At 42.9% G+C, this 26497-nt stretch overlaps 1 protein-coding gene across 1 annotated transcript in view; it reads left to right on the plus strand.

The window, feature by feature from the left end:
* AGBL1 (ATP/GTP binding protein like 1) overlaps positions 1-26497 on the plus strand; it is a 581937-nt gene that overhangs the window by 49580 nt on the left and 505860 nt on the right. The window contains exons 6-10 of the mRNA XM_023512636.1: positions 12117-12325; positions 17445-17610; positions 18535-18602; positions 23788-23904; positions 25273-25838. Of these exons, the coding sequence (XP_023368404.1) occupies positions 12117-12325; positions 17445-17610; positions 18535-18602; positions 23788-23904; positions 25273-25838 (1126 nt within the window). The remainder of the gene's footprint in view (positions 1-12116; positions 12326-17444; positions 17611-18534; positions 18603-23787; positions 23905-25272; positions 25839-26497) is intronic.

Raw genomic sequence — 26497 nt, forward strand, 5'->3', positions numbered from 1 at the left:
AAAAAAAAAAAAGAAGTTCCTGAGGGGCTCAAAGAGATCAGGTTTGAAAACCTCTGAAATAAACATGGAACCCTTCCAGAGCTCTGTCTGGGTTTTGAAATTACAATTTTAAAATGGGCTGACACTTTAGGAGGTTTGAGAAGTGTGACAGGTTTTTCTATGTCAAGGAGAGAGAAAGGTCCACAGTGGAGTACTCACCCGTGAGCCCCTACTCAAGTGAAATTGGAGTCTCTGGGGACTAATGCACCTAGTTAAACAATTGAATTGAACCCAACTCAGGGAAGAAGGTCAGCTTCCGGCTGGGATTATACCGGTAAGGAGGAAGGGCAGGATGGTGAACCACATTCCCCATATGGGCAGGAAGTTCCAAGGCTGCCACTCGGGCTCCAGCAGAGCTGCGGAGGGTGGTGTTGAGTTATCCCTGCCAGACACATACCTGTTAGCTCCATCAAATACCACTCACTGTAATGCACTTGCAACCAATCCTGGTTCTTACACACATGCAGGGTGTCAACCTTTCCCCAGGTGACTCTGTTGAGACCTACTTATCTCAAGGCCTTTCCCTTTGACCTCATTATTTGCCTGTAGGTTTCAACCACTGTGTTCCTTTGACAACAGTATAAGAGTTTTCAAGGAGGCTCAGGGTCGTGTGTGAAGGTGGTGTGTCTTTCCTGTAAGTTCAGACCTCTTACTCTATAAAAGGTAAGCCATGGCGGAGAACAGTGTTTGTGCCATGTGACAATGCAGACTCTCCTGTGTGGACTCAAACTGTGACCACCTTGGGCACGTTCCTGAGGGATTCTATGTTACATTTTTCTCACCTGTAAAGTGGGGAAAATGATACTTCCTAAGATAGTTAGTGTGATTTAAACAAGGTGCTGTACAAGGAATGGGGATATAGTGCTGGACCTTAGTCGGTCACCATGAAGATCAACTCTTATTATGCTCTTCACTTGGAAAATCCTGGAAGTTTCTTGAAATGATAATACAAGGGTCTAAAGCCAGTTGAAATGTAAACTTGACTCCCAAGACACATCTGAAGGGTGAATGAGGGTTGTTTTCAGGTCCTCCTTCTGGAGGCTTTTTCTGTCAAAGGGCCAGCTAGTAAATATTTTAGTGTTTGTGGTACACACAGTCTCTGTTACAAGTACTTGACCCTGACAGGAGGAAAACTGCTATAGATGGCACATAAAGAAATGGGCGTGGCTGTGTTCCAATATAACTTTATGAAAACAGGCTGTGGGCCATTTGCTGACCACTACTTTAGACTGTGGAGCCTCAGACCCAAGGACTCTGTCCCATTCATTCTGATTTCTTAAGCCATAACACTTATGTGTTTTATATAGTGAGCATTCAGCACAAGTTGTTCAAAGGAGCACAGGAATAAATAAACAAATGAACACAAGCAGATTCAGCCAGTTCCGTTGACACATATGCACTTACTTTGTTTTCACTGTAGGGGATCAGGGGTTAATATCCAGGGCTGCTGAGCTGTAGATGTTAGAACTTGTATCATCTTGGCATAATTGATGCCTGGCTAGGGGTTGCCCAAGATCAAGTATCACAAAGATTTAAAGAGATAGACAAAGAGATAAACATCTCGTGACTCTGCTGGTACATAGTAGCTTCATCATCACATTCAGGATTGACTGTACAATTATTTATTTATGTCAAGATGTACATCAGGTGGTTCCTACAGATTTCTAATAATAGCGGTTTACAAAGCATGTTTTCATCAATGATTTCAGGTATTGTTCATTGCAGTCCTGTAAGACAGGTCAATGTTTAACTGTTTCATGGCAGGGGTTCTCAACATGAGTGATTCTGTCCCAGAGAGGACAATTAGCAAGGACTGGAGATATTTTTGGTTGTCACATCTGTGGGAATGCGTCTGTTCCTGGCATCTGCCAAATAGAAGCCGGGCTGGTAACATCCTGCAATGCACAGGAGGCCCCACAATCATGACATCTAGCCCAGAATGTCAGTGGCATGAGGTGGAGAAAATGGTTTCCTATAGAGTGAACATTAAGGCTCAAAGCGGTCAGCGGGCTTGCCAAACCCTGTGTAATAAGTAGACTAAAACGCATCCCTTCACTTCACGAGTACAGGGTTTCAAGCCTTTTTAAAGAAATAAAATAGTTTGTTTTGTATCTTTGGATGAAGTCCTTGCAGAGCCATCGCGTGCAAACAGATGCTAGTGAGGCTGATCTGGTGACAGTGGCTGCTGGGACCCTACTCAGCCTCTTCTTTGTCCCTTCCCTCGGGACAAGGGGCACACAGTGTGGCAACCACTGCCCAGAGACAATGAGACATAGAGAACCCCAGACCCTGCTTGGCACCTCCGACCTTCTGGATGTCCTTGGAGCCACTGCGGACTTTTCTTTGTGAGTAGGGTACAAAGCTTCCAAGTTGTGCTTCAGTAAGATGTGCGGCATGGTGGAGAAGGGAATGGGGCACAGGGGCCACGCAAGCAGCTATCGATGGCTGGTGCAGCCCAGGCAATAGCAGAGAAGATGGAAATATCAAGAATGATGAGTTGAGTTTAAAGGAGAGTGCATGTGGCTTCAGGTTCTGTGATTTCACAGCGCTGACGTTTGGCTTAAAGGCAGCAGGCTCAGGGGCGCAGAAGCTTTTGCTCTTGGTCTCTCAGACAGTCAGGGTCTGAAGGGATAATGCAGTATCAATCAATTATTCATATGTGATGATTGCAACACTGTGCAGATTTGTTTTCCCACTTTTCACAGTGCTTGTCAGAGCCCTGACCAGGTATACGCAGCGCCCCAGACAGATAGGTGCCTCCCATACCAATTAGGGAGGAAGGAAGGTGGGCAAGGGCTCCGTTTCCCCCTTCTTGGTATAAATCCCGGCTTTCTGGTTTGAGTGTCATATTCTGACAAATTGACAGTGAAAGCAGCAAAGTCAAACCAGCCCAAAGCTTTTCTACAGGGACCCGGAAGGGGTGAGAGTAGCTTGGCTTGGGGAGACTTCGCAAGTGCTCCCTCCTCCACCAAGAGTCTAGACTCAGAGTAAAACTCTGGATGGACTGGAAACTCAGATACAATCAGTCAGGAACTATCATTCTAAAGCCTTTTTTGAAGAATGCCAAAAAAGAGCAGAAAGACAGTGAGAAAGTCTTGGCCTGACAGATCCCCCAGTTTGTACAGTCTTTTGGGATGGATCTCACAGTCGTGGGGGTGGGGGGGGCTGCACGCTCTGCTCCCTGCTCATTTCTCCATCGCTTCCTGCGTTTTCCACTCACTTTCTCCACCTGGCATTCGCTCTTGGGCTTTTGGTTCTTTGCCCTCACCATGTTTTTGCTTTATCTACTTGCTGTCCCCTTAAGATTCTAAGAACTTCCTATCCCCAGATCTCTCTCCTTACGATCCCGGCTCTCAGCCCTGATGCCCCTTCCTCAAAGTGTCTTCTCCGCTCACCCAATCTAAAGTGGCTGCCTCACGTAGGCACTCTAGCCTCGTGGTTTTGTTTTCAATGTGGCCCCCATCACTTTCTGAGATGGCCCTACTTATTTTTCTTTAGACGTGTACCTACTTTGCATTATATCTGCCTCCCCACAGCACCCCGGGGAATACAAATCCCGTGAGAGTGGAAACTGGGTCTATTTCATTTACTGATGTATTCCCAGTATCAACAACAGCGTCAGGTGCATCCTGGCACATTGTAGTTGCTAAATGGATTAATGGTGGCACCTTGGGTTTCGGTGTGTGGGCACGGTTTTAGTTTAGAATTTAGGATCTGCCTTGCCACAGCAGAATCTGGCTTTCAAGACAAAGGCTTTTCTCTTTATTTGCATATCAGAAGCAAACATTCCAAGCCGCTACTTCTTGCTGGGGATCATGTTTAGATAACTTTCAAAGGAGCGATGTTGAAAAATCAATCCTCAAATTTCCTCAAATCCAAGATATCATCAACTGTGAGGGGCACCATTTTTTATGTGCCGCTAAATGAAAAAAATAGTCAATTAGAATGGAAACACTATAATTTGTAAGAAGCGCCTTAATTTTGAAAATGCTAAAATGTGAATATGTATCTTCAAATTGATCAAGTCTAATATGAGATTGATTCATCACATGCAATGTAGAATACTGAATTAAAGGAATTTTGAGTTGAGCGGCCCTTTGTCTTAAGAAGCAGAGTGCCCTTCATTAGATGGCCCGTGCCCTGAGGCTGGTAGGAAGAGCAGATAGGAGGAGGAAGAGGACGGTGTGGAGGCTTTCTTGAGAGTGGAGAAATGTCTATGGTTTGGGACTACATCTATGGAAAATTATTGGAAGGAGTTGATGTTAAAAAAAACAAGCAGAGGAATCTAGATTTAAAAAGAATGAATGTGTGTTTCTTACTTGTCTCAGCCACTGTTTCTAAAGCTTAGGAAAAGCGTCTTTAATTTCATAAAGCCAGTCAATGGGAAAACAAGATTTTCTTGAAACCAAAATTTCCTCTATAGCCAAGTTTATTGGAATGTGTCTATTTTACAAAGAGAAAAAGTACCTGTAAGCTAATGCAATATCATTATTCTTATTTGCGCTAATGGTAATTGAGTATAATTTCTATTATCGATGGCTTAAGCTTAGTTACATTTTAGTTCACATCTCACTGCCAGCCAGTCCCACAGCTGCCAGGGCCAGGGCAGAAGGAGGGGTGAGCTGACTCCTCCTCTCTCCTTATTAGCTCTGTCTCTGCCTGATGGCTGGATGTTGGAGGGGCTCGTATTTCCCTCAGTGACCTGAAGAACTGTAGGCCATTTATTCGATCTTTGGATTTTGCTATTAAAAACCAGCTCTCACTACAATTTAGGGCCCTGGGAGGGAGCAGAGAATATGGAGGGGGAGGGCTGGCTAAAAACCACTCCTTTCAAGGGCCTTAGGCTTCAAGTGTCCTGCGGACTTTATCTCCACTTTGCCTTTCAGAAGCCTCCTCAAGGAACTGGTCTTAGTGGTAAGAGTTCAACATCCTTATCTGGCAGCAAAACTCCCCCATAAGCTCTGCTGACTGGCCATGTAAGATGGATATGCTATTAATAATTAGCTTGATTGCTAATTCTACAGTGTTAACAGGTATTGAGACATCACATCATAGCCCATAAATATATACAATTATTGTTTGTCAATTTAAAATAAAATTTTTAAAAAGAACATTGTCCGGACATGGTGGCTCAAGCCTGTAATCCCAGCACCTTTGGAGGCTGAGGTAGGAGGATTGCTTGAGGCCAGGAGTTTTAGACCAGCCTAGGCAACATAGTGAGACCTTATCTCTACAAACAATTTAAAAAATTAGCTGGGTGTGGTTGTGTGCACCTGTAGTTCCAGCCACTTGGGAGGGTGAGGTGAGAGGATCACTTGAATCCAGAAGTTTGAGTCACAGTGAGCTATGATCTCCGATCATTCCACTGCGTTTTAGCCTGGGTGACAAAGCAAGGCTGAAAAGGACCTGATGTTAGGGTGTTAGCTTTGCAGTCAGATGGAGGGACACCATCTGAATCCTAAATGTGCCATTTATAAGCTCTGCAGACTTAAATTAAGTTGTTTAACTTCTCTCAGCCTGTGTCTTTGTTTTTAAAAGGAGGAAAGCGATGCTTATCTCAAAGCATTTCCATAAGAATAAAATGGTCTATGTAAAATGATTATCTTAGTGCCGAGTACATAGGAAATATTCAGTAATTAAATACTTGTAACTGGTATTATGATGGCAAAGAAAGCCTCTCTTCATGTAGTATGATTTCATGTTATATGGTTTAGAGGGCTTGGTAAAGGTTACTTTGTCCAGAAATAGCTTCTAAATTGACTTCCTAAAAAGACCCCAAGGATAATCTGATGCAAAGTCAAGTGTACTGTAGTACCATCATCCTGGGTTGTCTTAGCATCTCAGAATCGGGGATTCTGGAGTGCTGTGATTTGAAGTGGGTCTTTCAATGTGGAGTCCTGATTGTGATGAAGAAGGAGTTTGGAAGTAAACTTTGGAGAGTAAGTGGGAATTTAATAGGTTTAATTGAATTGTCTTCTATTCTGAAGAGGGGACTTCTATCCTGAAAAGGACTAGCTGAATTGTCAATAGTTCAGATGAATGGATTTTCAGGAAGTCTCTGAAACAAACGTTAGAGCTATTTGATCTGTCTGGGCAAGCATATCTGGAGGTAGTGGAAGTCACGGTGTGCAATGTAGCTGGAGACGATTTCTGTTCTAAGGAATGAAGGGGGCTTCAGACCCCTGTTTGGACTCTTACTCATATATGTCTTACCAGAAGTATGGCAGGTCTATTAAACACGTAAGCATTATTAGTCAAAGTAATCTTAGAGGATTAGCCAGTCTCCCAAAAAGGCTTTATGGTAATGAGACCCAATACATGTTAATTTTTTTTATTAAGTCAAATACACATAGATCCTGAATACATTCATGCATATATGGGGTACAATGTGCTGATTTTTTTTAATACAATCTAACGTGGTTACATTAAGCCAATCAACATAGCTTTCACCTCATTTACTTGATTATTGTGCCAAAACATCTATGTTCTACATTTCACAGATTTGACTTGTACCCTTGTCATATGTTCCATAGGTGTGATCCCGCCTTTTACCCTCCTTCTGTCGAACTTCCCCTCTCCTCCCCTCCCACTCCACTTCTCTCCATCATCTTGGGCTATAGTTGTGTTCTATTTTTTTTACAAGAATGTGTGAGTAGGTTTCATAGGAGTACTGAGTATATTGGACACTTTTTCCTCCATTCTTGAGACACTTTACTCAGGAGGATATGTTCCATATACATGTTAATTTTGCCCGAGAGGAGAATTATAAGTTTTACATTATAGACATGGCTTGTAAAGGAACTCGGGATAAAATAGGCTGTGATCCTTTGTATGTGTATATGGGGGCATCTCAGCATGTATAGGATGTCTCGTCAGGTGTGGGGGTGGCTCAGTGTGTGTATAGATGTATCTGAGCGTGTGTATGGGGGTGACTCATCATGTATGGGGTATCTCAGTGTATGTGCATAGACGTATCTTAGCATGTGTATGGGGGTGTCTCAGTATGTGTATAGATACTTCTCATCATGTGTATGGGGGTGTCTCAGCGTGTGTGTATAGATATATCTTAGCATGTATATGGGGACATCTCAGGACAGGCAGAAATGTAAGGCTGGTGGTCATTTAGGGGTGAGAAGTCAGCTGCGTTCCATGAGGATTAAAGAACACTTACTATAAATTTTACTTATTTTGAAACTTTTCCTTGGGCTGTTGTCCCTGGCAAAAGGCGTGTGGAGTTTGGATTTCATTTTTGCAGTGAAGCGAATTATCCTTTATTGAGCACATACCTCACTCCAGGTGCTGTACCACGTATTCAGTTCTCTGAATGGACTTGTAAGGCAGATGCTTCAACTATCTTTCTCTTTCTGATATTACGTTAATATTTATAGATGGTAGAAATTCTGTTCAGAATGGCCATGTGTCTTATTCTATTTTTTGCTGCTAGAACAGAACACCCAAGGCTGGGTAATTTACAAACAACAGAAATTTATTTTTTCATAGTTTGGGAGGCTGGGAAGTCTGAGATGAGGGCACCGGCATCCCACTAGGGCCTTCTTGCTGCATCACTCTCATGACAGAAGACAGAAGGACAAGCTAGCTGGACCCTGCCTGAAACCTGTGTTCCAAGGCCCCACTCATCAACTCTTAAAGGCCCCACCTCTCAATAGAATCACACTGGAAACAACCGACTTAGAGGGGGTCACATTCAAACCGTAGAATTAAGTAACTTAACCGAGGTTGTAGCTCATATACAGCTAGGAAATTAGTAGAGCCAAATACTGCAGCTTGGGCCCTGAAGCTTGTATGAAACTGTCCAAAGGAAGATGTTCATATCCTAAGCATTTGGTGCTTCATTGGCCACAAGAAGAGAGGGGGCGCTGGAACACTAAATAGGTGATACTGATCATAGTGTTGGTGGTTATAATACGCAACAGCTATTATACTTACTGTGTGCCAGGCATGGGGCCATCTACTCTTGTAGATGTGTTTTTTTTTCCTCCCTATCACCAAAGTTTATTGTAGAATGCAACACACAGAAAGAATCATCAACACTGCCCTACCCGCCTTGAGTACAATTGGCATTTCAACATATTCCTTTCCAGTTTTTCTTTTCTTTTTAAACCTGTGTAAAAATCTTCATGGATGAGCTATGCACTAAAGGAAAACGTGTGAAACTTAATTAAGAAATGCTTGGGGTAAGAAGAGAGATACCACTAGATCACTTTTCAGACTGAGAATGAGTGACAAATATTAGGATATAATCTGGGAGAGAGAGGTGGAGATAGTAGACTATGAGACACAGATAAATAGTAAACTATGAGACTAACAGGCACAAATAAATTCCCTGTTTTTCATGGATTTGCCAAAGGAAAACCAACCACAAGAGGGGTGAAGCCAAGAGGTGCGTGGAAGCAGGAGATATTGGGGGTGAGGTGTTAAAATCAAAGACCCTGAGGCCTGCTCTCTGTCTTTTCCATCCCCATCTTCCAACCAGTTCCAAAGATACTAATGTAGGTTTGGCACCCATAGCACAGTGGTTATGGCGCCAGTCACATACAACAAGTCTGGAGGGTTTGAATCTGGACCAGATCAGCTAAACAACAAAGACAACTGCAACTACACAAAAAATAACCGGGTGTTGTGGTGGGCACCTGTGGTCTCAGCTACTTGGGAGGCTGAGGCAAGATGATCGCTTAAGCCCAAGAGCTTGAGGTTGCTATGAGCTGTGATGTCATGGCACTCTACTGAGGGTAACATAGTGAGACTCTGTCTCAAAAAAGAAAAAAAAAGATACTAATTTAGTCAGAAAATTATAAAAACAATTAAGCAGCAGAAATTGTTTTTCTCCAAGAAAATCCCAGGAGGAAGCTATTTATGTAAGCAGAGTAAAGCAGAGCTGGTCTGTTCTGAAGAGGGTGGGGGATGCAGGACCCGCCTTCCCTCGAGCTCATCAGGGCAGTATCTGGGAACCCACACTTTCTCCTGCTGTCTCCCCTGGGTCTGAGCAGCAGTGTTTCCCTCTCAGGTCCCTGGGAACTCCTCTCAGTCCTGATCCCAGCGACCCTCATTCCATCCTTGGCTCTTCTCCACCTTTGCTTGGTGAATCTCCTCTCGTCAGGTTTTGAGAAAGGTATTGACTTTTGCGTGACTTTCCAAGGCATTCTCAGAGAAAGATTGACACGTGTAGGGTCGAAGGGAAGGAGGTCGAGCTATTCTAAATGTTAGTAAACATGACAGCTTGCTGGGGATTAAAGGAAATCTTGAATAAGATCATTGAGATTTGATAAGGGATTTTTCTCTCAGACAATTAAAGATTTTTTTTTTCATTATCCTCCCCCCACCAAAAGAGTAATGGATGAAGGTCAGTAGGAGATAGCACATTATCAATCTAATGCTCTTAGAACAGATCAACAACGAAGGCCCATGAGCTTGGGCTGCCCACAGGCGTCTGTGTGCTGTGCTTGGCGTCCTTGCTTTAGCAGGTGATACTGTCCTTTAATATCACCTACTTAATCCTCAATTTTCTTTTAAACATCAGATATTGGATGGGCTGGAGCCTTGTTTAGGCAGTAAAGAACTCTAGTGCTTTGCAGCCAAGATCTGCCAAGGAGAGAAATATTTTTGATACAAAAGAATAATTCATTAAAGGAGGTAATGAAGGCAATTTAAACCCTCCACAAACACATTGCTGGGTGAATAAAGCTCATTGCTCTCAGTTCAGGGTCATACTGAATGAAATGTTGTAAAAAAAAATAAAATAAAATAAATAAAACCAATTGCACAAATGGGCCAAAAATCTCCGTGGAGCTTAGTCAAGCCTGACAATTTCGAATTTGATAAATAAGCAAGGGGAGAAAAAAGAGTTTCATTAATATTATGAGAAACCCCCTCTGGAATAAGGCATTGAATTTCTATGTTACTTTTTTTTGCACTCAAAGGCACTTACATGGGCTTAGGGAAAAATCTGACTTTGAGTTGAAATTCTGATTATCTGATTACAGCTCAGGGGTTCTCCCTCACACTCACTCCCCCAGAAGCTCGTATTGTCCCCTAAACGGGTGCGAATGCCTGGGATAATGGAAAAACGCGGTAGAGAGAGAGCAGAGCTGCAAGAGCGGGGCATCTGTGGACCAGAATGAGCTGGTTAGAGCCCTGCAAAGCCCTAGTCTGCAGGAGCTCAGGTGACTAGGGGGCATTACCAGGTAGGTCTGACCTGTACACAGTTGTCCACAGCTCTGCAGCCCAAGGAGTTTAATCGGAGGAGTAGCAAATATTAACTGTTGAGAGGGGTATCTTAGACCCCATGTTTCTTCATAGAGAATTAAAGCCAGAACTTGAAAAAATTAGAAATGTAGGATAGATTCTCCTGGAAAGCCTCAACCAGGACTATTGGACAACACAGAGCAGCCTTGCTGAGGGGAAGGGAACCCTGCGAGGACTGTGACCACTCCTGTCAGGTGCCAGAAAGCCCGCCCCTAGTCCTTGCTGGTGGGTGTCCAGAGCTGCCTGGACATTTTCATTTCCCCTTTGCTCACTACTATATAGAGTCCCCCTCATGTTGAGAGCTTCGGCACTGAGAAGTTCCTTTCCCAAACCCTTGCCTTGGGATTTCTTTCCCACTTGGTCTGTGGTCTCTCTCCTAAGATTGGACATCAGACAAGACTGTCACTGTCCAGGAGAACCCTGACTGGTCTGGTTCCAGCGTGTGAATCAGAGGAGGCAGCTCAGCTCACATGAAATAACAGATGCATTTTACCAGTTGCAGACCCTCAAGAATGAGAGGGGTGCCCCCCAAAGCCCGTGGGGGTCTGGCAGTGGCAGGGAGCTTAACCAAGGGATGAGGGCAGAGAGGACTGTGAGATGAGGCCTTTATTAAGATCCTTTATCCTTTAGCCTTTCCTGCCAGGGTTGTGGATTGAGTAGTTTAAAGAAAACATGCATGAATAGGGGATCTTATTCCAATGTTGGCCATTAGGCTCTGTCATGCCTGGCAGGTGTGCGATGTGTCACCTTTTGGGTCAGGGCGATGAGGAACAAGCCAGTCACAGGTCAAACAACCACAAAGGGAGGGTAAGTTTTCAGTCCGTCAAAGGTGATGGGACATCCTTCAAGCAGGTTAAGTCAGACCTAAAAATGGATGTTGAGACATCAACTCTTAAACAAAGACACCTCGATTAACCATAAAGCAGCTTCCATTGTCTTTAGGACGAACGCCCAATGCACCCCTTACCCACGACAGCTTATCAGGTACCGTGTCTCACTCTGAGTCTTCTCCTTCCCGACCTAAGCTTATTGTTTGCACAATCTAAGTGCCAGTATCCTAGTCCACTGAGATTCAGGAAGGAAGGATGGAAATCCGATGGAAATCTCGCTCTGTCCCGTTCTTCCCCCACATTATTATTATTTTTTTCTGAGCATAAGTTATGCACTTTCCCATACTCCAATTGTTAATTTTCTAAAAACAAGAATTATTTCTTATGCAACTACAGTTTATGAAAATCCAAAAATGAACGTTAATACAGAACCATCAGCTCATCTACAGACCTTATGCAAATTTGACTGATTGTACCACTAATGACTTCTATAGCAAAAGAAAAACATTGGCCTTTGGCCTGAGATCTAAATTATAATTAAAATTACATATTGTACTGCCCCATCCTGTCTCTTCAGTCTCCTTGAGCTTCGGTTCTTCAGGGTTTTTTTTGTTTGTTTTTTCCCTTTCATGACCTTGACATTTTTGAAAACTATAGGTCTGATAGTTCACAGCATGTTCTTCATGTTGGATTTGCTGATGTTTCTCATGATCAAGTTTAGGTTATGCATTTTGGGTGGGAATACCATAGAAGTGATGCTGTGTCTTTCTCAGTTCATCATGTCAGGGAGCCGCATGTTGACGGTCCCCTTACTGGTAATGTTGACTTGGTTAAGGTGACCAACACCAGTATTCTACACTGAGAAGTTGTTACCATTCTTTTTACAATTAAGAAGTATCTTGCAAGAGATACTTTGGGACGTTCTGGAGCAGGTGTGGCCCTAGGGAGCCCGTGATTGACGTTGCCTTTTCCCTTTGTTTTCAGAGTCTAACAGCCGCAGGGCGGTGAACAGAGGCTATGTCGCCAGCTTGCTCAGGCTGCATCAGGACTGGCACAGCCATGACACAGCCAACACGTACATGCTGATCCGCCGGGGCTTCCTGCTCTGCCTCAAGCACATCGTCACCCTTCGGTCTGGCAGGGAGGCCTTCCTGGCAGCCCACGGCATGGAGGTCCTCTTCAGCACAGCACAGGTAGTCAGCAATGAGTCCCTCTATTGGATACCATTACAGATGATTCCAGAATCATCCCAAACAGCTTGGGAAAACCTCAATACATTTCTTGCTGTTCATGATGGGCAGATGTTCTGGATTCAATTTCTCATTCACTCATGTATGCATTGATTCATTCATTTGTGCAATATATATTTATTGAGTCCATACTATCAAGGAAACGGCATGATGTAGTAGGTAAGAGTGTTGATTTGGTTTGGTGTGGTGGCTCACAGTTTGGGAGGCTGAGGCAGGAGGATCACTTGAGCCCAGGAGTTTGAGGTTATAGTGAACTATGATGATGCCCCTGCATTCCAGACTGGATGACAGAGTGAGACCCTGTCTTTAAATTAAAAAAAACAAAAGAAGTGTTGACGCCTGTGAGAGTACTTGGGTTCAAATCTCAGCTTGAGCATAGACAGCTGTGAAACTTTGGAGAACTCACCCAACTTCTCTGGGCCTCAAATTTCTCTCCCTCCCCCCAAAAGTGAGAACTACAGTATTCAAGATGTTGGGTGGACAAAATAAGTTAATGTAGAAATATCACGTGCTTAGAAGAGTGCTTGCCATCACTTCTTTTTGAGTGTAAGCAGTTATTGGAATAATTAGCCCTGGGGACCTAGTCGTGAATATGAAAGACAAGATATATTGATCTTGTGGGCAAATATACTAGCAGGAGAGTCAGACACTGAGTAAGCAAAAAATCTAGTGGGGAAAACAATTCCATCCTGCTCTGTGAAATCAGTGAAGTCGGGGCCTAGGTCTATAGTGGCTCCCATAGGTGGAGGGAGAAGGGATTTTCTTAGAGAGGTTGAATCCTTTCTAGTCAAGAAAGATACCTGAGCTGAGACCCGAATTATTGGAGACACTGGCCTTGCAAAGTTTAAGGGCAAGAATATCTTGGGCAAAGTGGATAACACCTCCAAGGATTGCTACTTACCTGCACCCAGGTGGGATATGTGGTCTAGGGTTTCCTGGATTACAATCCAAATAACACACTCCTTCATTTCACTTGCTTGAGGCTAATTTAAACCCCAGTTTGAGGATACATGTGCCCTCTCTACTGGTGATACGAGTATTCCCAATATCCATCACCTGCTCACCCACGTTCTGCTGGGGCCGAGGCAGCTGTGATTCATGCGCACTGTATTCTGTTATCCTTCTGTTCGTTAGTCCCGCACTCCCTTCATCAGTCTCATTGCTGCTTCTGGATACCCTGCAAGTTTTCTCTACCTAAATACATCCGAGGTAATGAAGCCGCCAATGAAAGTGTTGTTTTCTAACCATAGTATCCACAGATACAGACTTTTCTCATTAGGAAATGGCATTTTTTCTCCTAAACAATACCAAAATACTGTGCTGAAAACCAGTATCTAATTTTCTGTCTGCTATCACCTCTGGGTTTCTATCATTATAGCTTTCAAAGCTTCTCAGTCATGAAATAGCTGTATTTTACATTCTGTTTCTTGGGATGAAGCAGTGCTTTGAATTTTTCCAGACTTCCCCATGCTTTGTCAACTTGCAGCCCCCCAAGTCTCTCACAGTCCTTGGGAAATTCTCTCTTGCATTGCTGATGCCTAACAGACCTCCATTTCCACCCGGGTGCTTCTCCCAGTTCCTCTGCCCCCTGCATTACTGGCCATTTCTCTGTTCTGTGCTAAAAACCAATTGAAAGAACAATCAATGATGAAGATGAAGATCACAGGGGTACATGACTGCAACAGGAAGCTGGTGGAGAAGATACCAAGTGAAGTCCAGGGGTGTGAGCAGGTGCAAGCCTGTGTGCACGATCTGAGAGGAAGCTTCCCCGGCGGTCAGTGGAGACCTCTACTGCCCAATAAAGCAGCTTACCTCAAAGCTCTGAGCCTCCAATTACTGCTGGGAATGGGAGCAGAATGTGAATCGAGTCAGAAACTGCACTTTGTAGCAACGTTTCTCCTGCTCCCTTCTAACCTCTATTGGGATTATATGAAAAAGAAGCTCAGGAGAGGAGGGGGGTCTGTGGGACGATTCTGAGTAAATAGGCTATGAGACATGAAGGCTATTCCCAAGAGGGTGCAGCGTGCATGGAGGACGACTTCATGGGGTTGGATTCCTCACTCCAACCCCCACCCCACTTTTTGCTTTCTGTCTGTGAAATGGTGTGCTCTCCTATAGATGGTGTTAAGTTTTCATGCAAAGTCTGACAATTGACATTCTCATGTTTTTGGAAAATGATCCATTTGGGTGAAAGATACGCTGCCCTGGCTTAGAAATCAAATGGCCCATTACCCTTCCCTGGCAGAATCATAGCCAGTGTTGAGTAGCCTCCCAGGCCTGGGCTGGACCCTGTGGCACAGATGCCCCAGCAGCTGTGCTGTGGTTTCTGCTGCCTGTCACCCCTGCCCTCCCTCCTGCTAGAGAAGGTGTGGGAGTCCCTGGATGGATGCCCCAGGAACCTTGGAGTGTTATTTCAGTCATTACTTTGCAAATTGTGCTGCAGAAGAGGAGGAGGGAGAGGAAGAGGATGAGGAGGAGGAGGAGGAAGGAGCAGGAAGGGAAGAGGAATAAGGCTCATTAGAAGCAGAGCTGGAACTTCAGACTCTCAGTTGGGATCCTTTTCCATGAAAATGTTTCCCTTTGTTATCATGAGGGTGGTTCCTGGGGCTCCTTCCTGAGTAGCAGTGACTCCTGGGATCTGCTTGCAGATTCCTACGAGATCTATGAACTTAATGATGTCTCTGACATCCCACTAGCTGCCACTGAGTGCTTACTATTACCTACTTTGCTTACTTTAACGCATTTAGTTCACACACACTCTTACCAGAGGGGTTCTGTCAGTATCTTCACTTAGAAGATGAGGAAGCTGGGCCCCAGCTCGCCAGGGTTATGCAGGGAGGAATCGTCAGCCAGGATTTGAATTCAGGTAGTCGGCCCCAGGCCCTGAGCAGTTCCTATTACTCTACCTTGCCTGTGTATAATGGCAGTGCGGTATGTATTATTCCAAAGCCAATTCAAAGATGTTACCTGGGACAAAGCATCAAATGTTTAAGTTACCTTCTACGTCATCATCCCTACCAAGTAGCAGGTGTACTGCTGGGAATGCTGGGAAAAGGGAACTCACCGTTGTCCCCAATTCTGAGACATTTGTCCGGAAGGATCCTATTTCTTGGAGTCATGCCATTTTATGATCCACAGCACAAATGCCAATCCTGTACTTGTAGGAGACTGAGAGCAGGGGTCTCCTTAATCTTGCCTCCTGGGCACCTCATTTACCTCACTTTAGTCCCAGCCTTGCTGGGATCTATTAGCATGAGGGAAATGTTGACAAATGGATCTAAGACTTTTCATTACCTTAGAACCAGAGATCATCTTTCAATTAATAAAATTTCCCTCCAGCGTGTAGCAGACACCGTACGTAGCATTACCCTGCATCCTGGTTTTAACAGCCCCTCCTCCCTCCAAATTCAGCTCATGGTGTGTGGCTCAACCTTTCTGGACACAAAGACTGAGCTCCATCCTTCTACTCACACAGTTTTCACCTGTATCATCCCACCAAAGTGAAAAGTGTGATCATCTCTTTTATCATCAAAGACAATCACAGACATACTTGGCCTCCAAAATGGTGGTGTTTCGGACCAAATTCCCTAGCCTGGACTTATCTCTTCTGAGCACCCCCAGATTGGTGCTCAAAACATTACCTTTAATCAGCTATCTACCTCACTGTTTCTCTACTTCCATGCTCTGTTTTCTCTGCTCCTCCCATCAGTACTAATGTGTTTCACTAAATGCCTGAAGCCATTTGACCAGGCCAGGGAATGCAATAGCTTCACCAGGGGTGGGGAACCTGTGGCCTTGTGGCCACATGCGGCCTTCTGGATCCTTGAGTGTGGTCTTTTGACTGAATCCAAATTTAACAGAACAAAATTTTTTTTTTTTGCAGTTTTTGGCTGGGGCTTGGTTTGAACCTGCCACCTCTGGCATATGGGGCTGGCACCCTACTCCTTTGAGCCACAGGCACTGCCCAGAACAAATGTTTTTAATAAGGAGGCTCTTCATTGAGGGACACCTTCTTGGTATCATTTGAATGCACAGAACAGGAGAGTATTACAGCATTTTCTGTTTTGAAAGTAGGCTTACTTACACTGTGAAGTCATTTGGGTAGCTTGAATTCATGGCTAAATTTTTATTAGTTTTTTTTTCACTCCATGTTGTTTTATGTGGAGCTACCCATAGTGTGGGCCTGGAGATTCTACACTGGGGCAGCATTACAGATCTTGAAACCACCACCCTGTGGTGGGTACTGAGCATCTTCCATGTTAACCTCTATGCCTTGGTGGCCTCAGAGCTCACTGCTCTGAAGGAATTTCAAACTGGAGGCTTGCACTAGTCAACTTTTTGTACCAAGTCAGTCGACAAAACATTTACTAAGAACTGAAGAAAATGGTTGTGTTTTTGCCAAAGAGATACTGAACTATACCGAACTCTCTCTCTTTCTCAATTTAGTGAACTTGTTCTTACATTTTTCACAGTGTCTGAAAAACAAGGTATTGTCATGTTCCATCAGCATCAAAATGTTACATTTGCAAACCCAGTTTTTCTTTGCTTGGGGAAGGTACCAAGAGAGATCAACACTCTGGGCTTTGAGAAGAGTCATGTTATTTAATTTAAGAACTTGGGATTCACTTAGTCTTTTCTTCTGATTTCATATTTTATCTTTTTCTTTTATGTTTTTCTCTTCAGAAGACAGCTGAAAGAGGAAAGCAGGACTCCCATCAATTCAGAGACTCATTCCCTAACTTAGGCAGTCATTCACAGTGGCACCCAGATGCCAAAGAGGATGCTTACTTCCTCTCCCCTCAGCTGTCCTGGACAATGGGCAGCATCCCTTACAAGAATTTTAAGTCTGTATTTGGACTAAATTTCTTTCAATAACATAGGAACTATGCAAATGAAATAAAAATGCAGGTCCTACATTAGATAATATTCCACATTAGAATGTTCAGATTCGACATGGTACATTAAGGCTGCTTACTGTCTGTTCACATGGGTTGAGTATAATTCATCACTTGAAATACTGCACCTGGTTGTCAGTGTCTGGTACAATCTTCCCTTTACTCAGAGCTGCCTGGAGGACAAGAGCATGGAGCCCATCATCTCCAAAGCGCTTCAGATCCTGAGGCGATGCTACCCTAAAAGTCCACTTCCTTTGGTCACGGGCAGCAGTGCTTATGCCTTCCTGGTCCCTGGGATCATCACCTCTGAACCTCCATGTGCTCTAACTGAAGGTGAGATGAGCGGGTGACTATGACCTTCAAGATGAGTGTCGGATTTTGACACTATCTGCAAGGAATGTGAATGAAAATAGAATTAGTTGTTTTACAGATCAACCATGATTGTCTAAAAAGCTGATTACAGATATATATGAAAAAGCAGCATTTTCAGAAACAGGGTGAACAAACACCAAGTTCTCTTATTTTGTTCTTAATTATAAGCTGTTGCCATTTGACTGGTAGCTATCAAATACCTGTAAAGTTATCTCAGCCAATTAAAAAAAAAGTTCTATTCACAATCTCACACGCTAGTCTCTCCACTGAACTTAATGGTTGTGAAATTAATTTGCCTTGAGGATGAAGCTGAAATAAAACTCTTGCTCTTTACAACCCCGGCTAGTCGTATTTGAAAAGTATGATTATTTAATCTCTAGGAAGATCTTGCTGTCACATAATTCTAGTGGTTTTCACCCCTGTCTTCCTACCATGGAACAGATTTCCTGTAAGTATGATTTTGCCACAATGGCACAGGATGCTTTCTGTGGACTTTTATTCCAATCTAAACATTGGGGACTCAAGTAAGGTGATATCTAAGTTATAGCAAGTTTTTTTTTTTTTGTTGTAACCTTTAGCCATGTCAGTTGCATAAACAGCTCTAACTTGAGTGAGAGAATACAGACTGGCATGTGTGTGTTATTTTATTCTGTATTTCCTTTGCGTTTGGTGAGGGACAGCTGGTGGGATGTCATGACCCGGTGCTTCTATGCGTCCACACCCCGTTCACAGGCACCAGGGGGCATTAGCATATGAGGGGATAGTAGATCTGTAATAACACATCCCTTGTTGGTGAGGGGAAGAAGAGCCGATCTGTGCAGTGGGAGTCTAAATCCCTGGCAAAGGGCAAGTCTCACTTTTTTTTGCCTCTTTCTCTGCATCCAGGGGATTTTGAAGATGAAAGTGATGAAGAGGTGGACAGAGGTTCAAATTCTGAAGATGTGAAAGAAGAAGTAGGTATATGAACCCGAGCTTATACTAATCTCCATGGTCACATCATGCAAAGAAAAAATGTCACTCCCTATGTTTGCTTAAGCCCAGTGTAAATTTTAAGGACTTACTTTTGTACTGCCACTCCAGTGACGATGACGTTCAGTAAATGACAGCTACTGTGATTGATTTACAAGTTGTCGTTTTCCTCTTGGTAGGCCTAGTACAGTGTCTCATTGTGAAGTCAGAGGCTGTCCATTATGAAGGCACTAATCCTCCACCACGATGAAGGCTTAGGGTTGGTATATTTAATAAGTGCATGTGAAACTGTAGAACTTTCTGCCTTCCCTTCCCCTCCCTTCCCCTCTTTCTTTCTTCCTTCCTTTTTATTTTTTAAAATTTCTGATTAACATGAGGGTATCTACAATTAGGTTATGTTATTTGTATTTGTAGGTAAAGTCCAAAGACTGACTTGTAGTTGAATCCTTCACTCAGGAAGGGTGCCGTATACCCCTATATTGTACCCCTCAGGTGGGACTTACTAAACCTCCTCCACACTCTCTCACTCTCTGCTTCTTGGATTTAATTTTGTTTTTCTCTCATGTGGGTCTGTAGTTGTTGATCTACTGGTTTCTGCTTAGTACTACATACATGGGATGCTTGCTTTTCCATTCTTGAGATACTTTACTTAGGAGAATGTTCTCTAAATACATTCAGGTAAAAACAAATAATGAGAAGTCTCTATCTTTTTATGGCCTGAATACTATTCCATGGTGTACATATACCCCAGTATACCTGTAACCCAGGGTATACAATCCACTCATGGGTTGGTGGGCACTTGGGTTGTCTCCACATCTTTGCAATTGGAAATTGAGCTGCTGTAAATGTTTGAGTGCAAATACCCTTATGGTAAAATGACTTGTTATTTTCTTCTAGGAAGATACTTAGTAATGGGATTGTGGGATCAAGTGGGAGGTATGCTTTTAGTTCTTTGAGAATTCTCCATACTTCTTTCCACAAAGGCTGTGCTAGTTTGCAGTCCCACCAACAGTGCATGAGTGTACCCCTCTCTCAGTGCCCACTCCAGGGAACTTTCTAGTAGATCTCACCTATCTTCATATGTCTCTTTTATCCTCCCATGCAGCGCAGGGCCACTGGATTGTATAATTCCATTTACTTCAGAGTCTGTGTGAATTGTTCTCCCTTCTTTTGCACGGTGCACAACTTGGCCATCAGGGAAGTGATGCCCTTTCATCTCTATTCCATAATGGCCTATCCTTTAGAGCAGAGGTCAGTGAACTTTCTATGAAAAATAAGATAGTCATTATTTCAGGTTTTGTGGACCATGCAGTCTTCGTCACAACTATTCAACTTTGCTGTTGTAGCACAAAAGTAGCCATTAATAATACATAAACAAATGGGCATGACGGTGTTCCAATAAAATTTTGTGTCCAAAACCAGCAATGAGACATGGTTTACTGGCTGCTTTTCTGCAACAAACCTTCAAAACCTTGGAACTATTGGTATTTAGACTGGATACTTCTGATTGTGGAAGTTAACTATCCTGTGAGTTGTAGGTTAGCAGCATTTTTGTCCTCTACCCACTAAATACTTGGGTCATTATGAAAGTTTTGAGATACACAAAACTCAAGAAACCTAAACAAATGAAACCCTCCCAGCAACACTGATAAGCTGAGTAAGTTGAAACTTGCCTGGGTGAATCAGAGAGGATGCTATTGTCTGTGTTTCTTGGAAGTGAAATAATGGAGCATAACATAGTCTGTCTCAAAACTTTCATAGTGACCCATGCACCAGTTGCGTCAACTCCTCTGCATCCTAGGTATGAGTCAAAAATGTCTCTAGGAATTGCCAAAGTTGTTTCTAGTTGAGAGCCACTGTTCTACAATAATAATTTTTCTATGAGTTATTATTCTGTCTCCATTTCTGTTGGTGAACATGGATTTGGACAAGTCCATTCAAGTTATAGTTTCTTAATTTTGTAATTTGTAAAATAAGATTCTAAAGTAAATATTATTTTTTATGACATTCTAGAGATAAAACTCAAATTTAAAAATCCTGTCTTCCTCTTTCCCTCCCTGCCTCCCTTCCTTTCTTTCTTCTTTTTTTCTGCCTTCCATCTGCTTAGAGAGAAAGAGTCTTTGAAGTCTCCATCATGATAATCACTCACCTTGCTGATGATAGTAGTAGTTATATGGAGACTGCCTCTTAGCCACATCTGTAAGTTTAGACTACCATTGACAATCAGCGTTCTCTGGATTTTGTTGATAAATAGAATCATTTCTGAAGTCATCAGTTGCAAATTGGTTTTTTGCTGTGGCTTGGTGGTGCAGGCCTGTGGAGTATGCACAGAAATATTTTAATATTACTGTGCTGCTGCAGTCATTCATCAATGCCACTTTCCCCTCCCCTCTTGCTTGCTCATTGATAGAATGTCAGCTGCCATGTGTGTGATGAGGAGGGACAAGGTGCATGCCACCACTTGACTTTACACAGCATGAGAGGGAGGACCAGTCCCCCCTCCACAGAGGTTGGAGGGGTGGTGTGGAGTGGAATGAGAACAAATAAATAAACCAAACTGGGAACGAAGCACAAAACAAACTGGTGACGTCTATGAAACCATTCATTGAAACCCTGTGATCCAAGGCAGGAAGATGAGAAGTTGGTGCATAAGCATGAGTTGTAGGGAAATAGAAGTACATCAGAATCAGGGCTTGATTCCGGGGTTTGACTAGAGCAAGGGCAGTGGTAGTCTAGCCAAATGGCCTTTCCCTTGTGAACCCAGCAGTATTTGCTGCTGGGGATATGATCCAGAAGCCAGACATTTTATTTCTGGTCACAGAACTGATCCAGGACTTTCCCCAGTGGCCTTCTCATTTGAAAATCTTACCTAATACTTGGGAATGGTCTCTTAGGAAGAATGATTAAAAGGATCTTTTATCTGTAAAGGATCTCGAGAGTAGGAAGTTTGGTGCTGTGCTGTGAATGAAAATCATCAAGGTCAACATAAGAATAGAGAAGCTCACAGTAGAAATAGACTAGATACTGACCATATTTTTCCTCCATGTACCCAGGGATTAGATTTGTCAAGCTCTCCCTTCTTTCCTCCCTTCCTTTCCTCTCTTCTTTCCTTTCTTTTTAATTTCTTATTTCTTTTAGGTATGTTCTTGGATATGATCTGTGTGTTCCCCGCTAAGTTCTTGGGGATGCTAATAGGCTACAGAAACAAATAGTTTTTATCTTCAAAGAGCTCACAGTCTAGTTTACTCAGGAATTTTTCCTGTTAGAGTTCAAATCACAATCTTTAAAGAGGTGGTGTGCTCAAGGCTGAGTTGAGTAAGTGTCCAATCAAAGGAGTAAGAGCCAGAAAGTATGTGGATTGAATGGGTACTCGAATCCTAGATGGCAAATGAGGACATGGGAGCAGGCCCATCTTAGATATGTGTAAATGGTATTTACAAGAAATACAGAGAGAAGTGAGAACTGGCCAAGGGCCGAGAGCTGCAGAACGTTGAAGCTGTTGTCTGTCACAGTTATTCAACTTTGCTGTCCTACTGAGAAAACAGCCACTGACAATACCTAAATGAATGGATGGGTGTGGCTCAGTTCCAACAATACTTTATTTACAAAAAAAGCAGTGAGTCATGGTAAGGCTAAGCAGCTCACATGTGGAATGACTTAGGTTGCAGCTCATGGGCCGCATGGCTCTCCTCACTCCAGGCATACCAGTTGAAGCACAGTCTTACTTGCTGGTGGGCGCACTCTTCCCAGTGGCCTGGCAGGTTGGGTTTCCATTGGTGGCACCCAGGGCCATGGCTGAGGATGCAGTGGGTGGGGAAGAGGCAAGTAGGAACCTGCAGATGAAACTGGAAAGGATCAGAGTGGTGGCTGTCGGTCTGGGCCTGGTGCAGATTAAACCTGAAAATACCATTCTGTGAAGCTCATGGGAATTACTTTTTTTTAAATCTGAAGTTTGGAGGAACAGTGTGAAAGATGGACAGAAGTTGAATTTTCCTTTCTTCCCTGGATCAGAAATATAAGCATTTATTTTCCACATTTATTGGATTTAGGCTGCCAGGACTGCCAAGTTCTTCCTTAACTAACAGAGTATACTTCTAAAACATACAATATATTTTTCTCCCCTGTTTTATTAGGGGAATTTAATCTAGGTTTGGGAAAGATAAAGACACTAGACTGGTTGATTCCTGGTATCTTTTCTCCGAGAGGCCTTATAATCCTTGGAAGACACTCAAGTATCTGGAGGAGAGTCACCATCACTATTAAATTATTACAAAATGATTGTCTATCTAGAAAAAATGAAGTATCTGGGTTTTTTCAACCTAGTGAAGAGAAGACTGGTAATGACTTGGTCAACTTTTAAATGTATAAAGGGATCCAACTCTTCCCCACATCCTGTAAGGGCTGATACAGTTTCTCTCCTAAAGACTTCTCAAATCGCATCTCTCCAATCTCCCTCTGATTCTGTGTGCTTCGGTCCCCAACTTTACATGAGCAAAGTGAAGGTTTTCCTTCTGTTAGCAATCATCCCTTTCTAGGTCTTTGCATAGTTGCCTCTTTTTGTCAGGAGGCTTTCTCAGATCCTGCAATCTAAACAGCATCCCTTTCCATGGACTCGGGTACCATCACTCTCTTTCATCATTTTTATGACATTTGTTACTGTTGGAAATCACCCCATTCATTTGTTTACTTTCTTATTTACTGCTTTCTTTCTCCTGAGAAGGCAAATTCCATGGCAACAGTGACTTCTGTCTGTTTCATTATTACTGCACCATCAGTGCCTGGAAGAGTACTTGTAGTAGGTGCTCTTTAAATATCTGTGACAAGCCTAAAGGACCTAATAAGCAGGAACAGTAATTACCATGATGCTGATGATAGTAGGTGATGAGAATTTCTTCTATACTGTACTTTATTATTTATATAGTTCATCTCATTTTATGCAAATTATTATTTGTTTCTGATAAGGCTGATAAATACTGACATCAGTGCTGGCAAAAGTTGTGCATGTTCCTTCTTTTTCCTTTAAAAATACAATTTGGCATATTGAATTCTTTATTTCAAAGCAAGGAAACCGTGTTGTAAGATTCTGAAGAAGCACATTTGTATCCCGTCTCAATGCTTCTCAGGTGGGACTTCCTGGTTGTCATCTGTTCTATGAATATTCCACTGTAGGATGATGACTTGGAAACAGATGTGGACAAGCTGATTTCCAAACCTGGTCTTGACCGACCTGAAGAGGAACTGAAGCAATATGAGAAAATGTGTCATGAGCTCTCCTGCAGCTTTGAGGTATGTCGTATGCTTTGGTTCTGCTCTTCGGAGGTGCTTGATGGGTTCTTAGGGAGGTCAAATAGAGATGTCCAGATGGAAAGCATTGCTCATCATTAGCGATCTTCTTCTGGGATCTTTCTGAGAGAAAAGCAAAAATGTCAACCAGGTAGCTGATGCATGCAATGCTTCTGCAATCTGATTTCATACCTAGGATAGAAATACAGTCCTATATTTCATAAAGATAGCTTGGCCAAAAAGGGGTCACGTATATGATAGTGCTTCACTTTGATTACCATACTTTTACTGTGCCTTTTCTACAGTTGTGTATATGGGGATATACAAGTCCCCATGAGTGTGTTGCATTTGCCTGCAGTATTCAGTAGAGTACCATGCTGTGCAGGTTTGTAGCCTGGGAGCAATGGGCTATGCTATACCATAGCGTAGGTGTATAGGAGGCTCCATCATCTAGATCTATGCGAGTGCACTCTATGATGTTTGCACAACAACAAAATTGCCTAGCGACACATTTTTCAGAATGTTTCTCCTTTGTTAAGTGATGCACGACCGCAGGAGATGCACATTACTACCTATTATCTGGTGGGCGAGGTGCCCTACCCTTATGCCCTGAGAAAGGAAATTAACATTCATGATAATTTAATTGTTCTCATGCCAAAGTAGGGAAATTGTCTGAGATGGGTTTTTGAAGGTGGCTATTCTGATTCAGAGCAGTTTTTGTTTTTGTTATTAGTAGAAACAGATTGGAAACCTTAGACTTAGTGGTGTTAATCCAGAGGCTAGCTGCTGCTGCTGCTGCTATTGCTGCCATCAATATTTCAGACCTGATTTTTGATCTCCATTATTCTCTTATGGCTCTTAATAAATCATGAATTTGGCTACATCTAAGGGTATAAGCTAAGTCACGTGTACAAAAGGGAGCTAATACATTCTACTTCAGTTCAGAAAGCAAAAGGGGCTCAATCCTAATAGTTTCAGGGAAGGAAGTTTCTGTTCAGTGTAAGTAAGACTTTTTCAAAGGAATCTGAATTATCCTCAAATGAAAGACATAACTTTGGGGTGCAGTGAGCCCCCCATAAATGAAGTTATTCAGCCTGATTATAATTTAGTGGAGGTGTTACAGAAGACAATCACGTACTGTTCAGGGTTGTTCTAGACCCACCAAAAGCCCCTTCCAAATGTGTATTGCTGTAATTCTGTCATTTATTTGACTCTTGAAGGTCAGTCTTTCTTCGCTGATCTTGGAAAAAGCTTCCTAATTCACAAGATTTATGCTTAGATCTGAGCCCAGAGGGGAAGGACAGGGATCAAACTATATTCTTTACCTGGAGGGAAACACTGACATACTGTTTTTCCACCTTAAACCTGAAGGAACCAGTGTCCAAATTTGGAGATAATTGGAACTTTGGAGAGATTCAGTGTGTCAATCACCAACACATTCCGATGGCTGCTGCCTCAAGGCAGCGTTGCTTCAATAAAGACCAAGAAAGAGAAGACACAGTCCAGGCTTCCCTTCTGCGTGTGGTGAAGATGGGGAGGTCTTCCATGCCCCTGGCCTCCAGAAAAGGACCCATAACAAACCCGTACTCAAATGTACAATCCAATAGTCTGGGGAGAGATTCTTCTGGAAGTAAAATCCCCAACAATCAGGCTTCCCTGAAAGAGCATGCCTGGGACATAGATGCCATGTTCTGCTCAAGGATAGGTGCCGCCTTCTCCAGTTCAGCTAGATCCAGAGAAACAGTGGAAGTAATGGATAAGCTCCTGGAGACACATCCCAAGCATATACCTTTCCATGACCCTTATCTTTATATGGACAAAGCCAAAGGAACCAGCTCTGTGGTGGACTTCAAGATGATGGCATTTCCTGACCTCTGGGGACACTGTCCACCTCCCTCTGCCCAGTCCATGTTGGAACGCAAATGTGGAGTCCAAAGGTGATGTTGCTTCTTACTTGAAAGCTATGTATTTTATTTGTTCTTTAATATTTTTATGGGTTCAATGGTTTGTACAGATAATTTTGTCATTGATACTAAAGTGAACATTATTCAGGAACATGTAAAGCCTGCTGGGAAACTTTTGTCAAACATGAAAACTTGCCCTCTACAAGGTCATTTCAAAATCAAGCGAGAGGTAGTGGTAGGCATGCCTGACAAAGAATTCCTTACCTGATTCTAATGCAACTCCTTATCTATATCCATTGCAAGCCACCACAACAGGGAGGATTATCTAGTTTTTGTAAATGCTAGAATTTTCCCTCCAAGGAAGGTTTTCAGAAAAATCCAGAACTGACTGAGATTTCTTTCCTTGTTTACTGCAAGTCTGTGTAGGATTTCTTGCTAACAAAGAAATGTTGCAGTTTCATTTCATATCCTCAAACTTACAGACCCTGACTTGGTTTGGAGAATAGTTTTGCTCCATCATTGAGGAGGAGATAGAAAAGGTACATTCTCTGGGACAAAATACTGAGTGATAAATTATACTAAGAATGCAGGAAAGGGAGCTTTGTCTTTGGCTCCACATAGTGAAATTAAAACAGAAACTGCTAAAGGTGAGGAAAAAATTATTTTCCTTGGGAAAAAAGTCATGGATATAT

Source organism: Otolemur garnettii, unplaced genomic scaffold (assembly GCF_000181295.1).
Source record: "Otolemur garnettii isolate 467f Iridium unplaced genomic scaffold, OtoGar3 scaffold00029, whole genome shotgun sequence".
NCBI classification, from domain to species: Eukaryota; Metazoa; Chordata; class Mammalia; order Primates; family Galagidae; genus Otolemur; species Otolemur garnettii.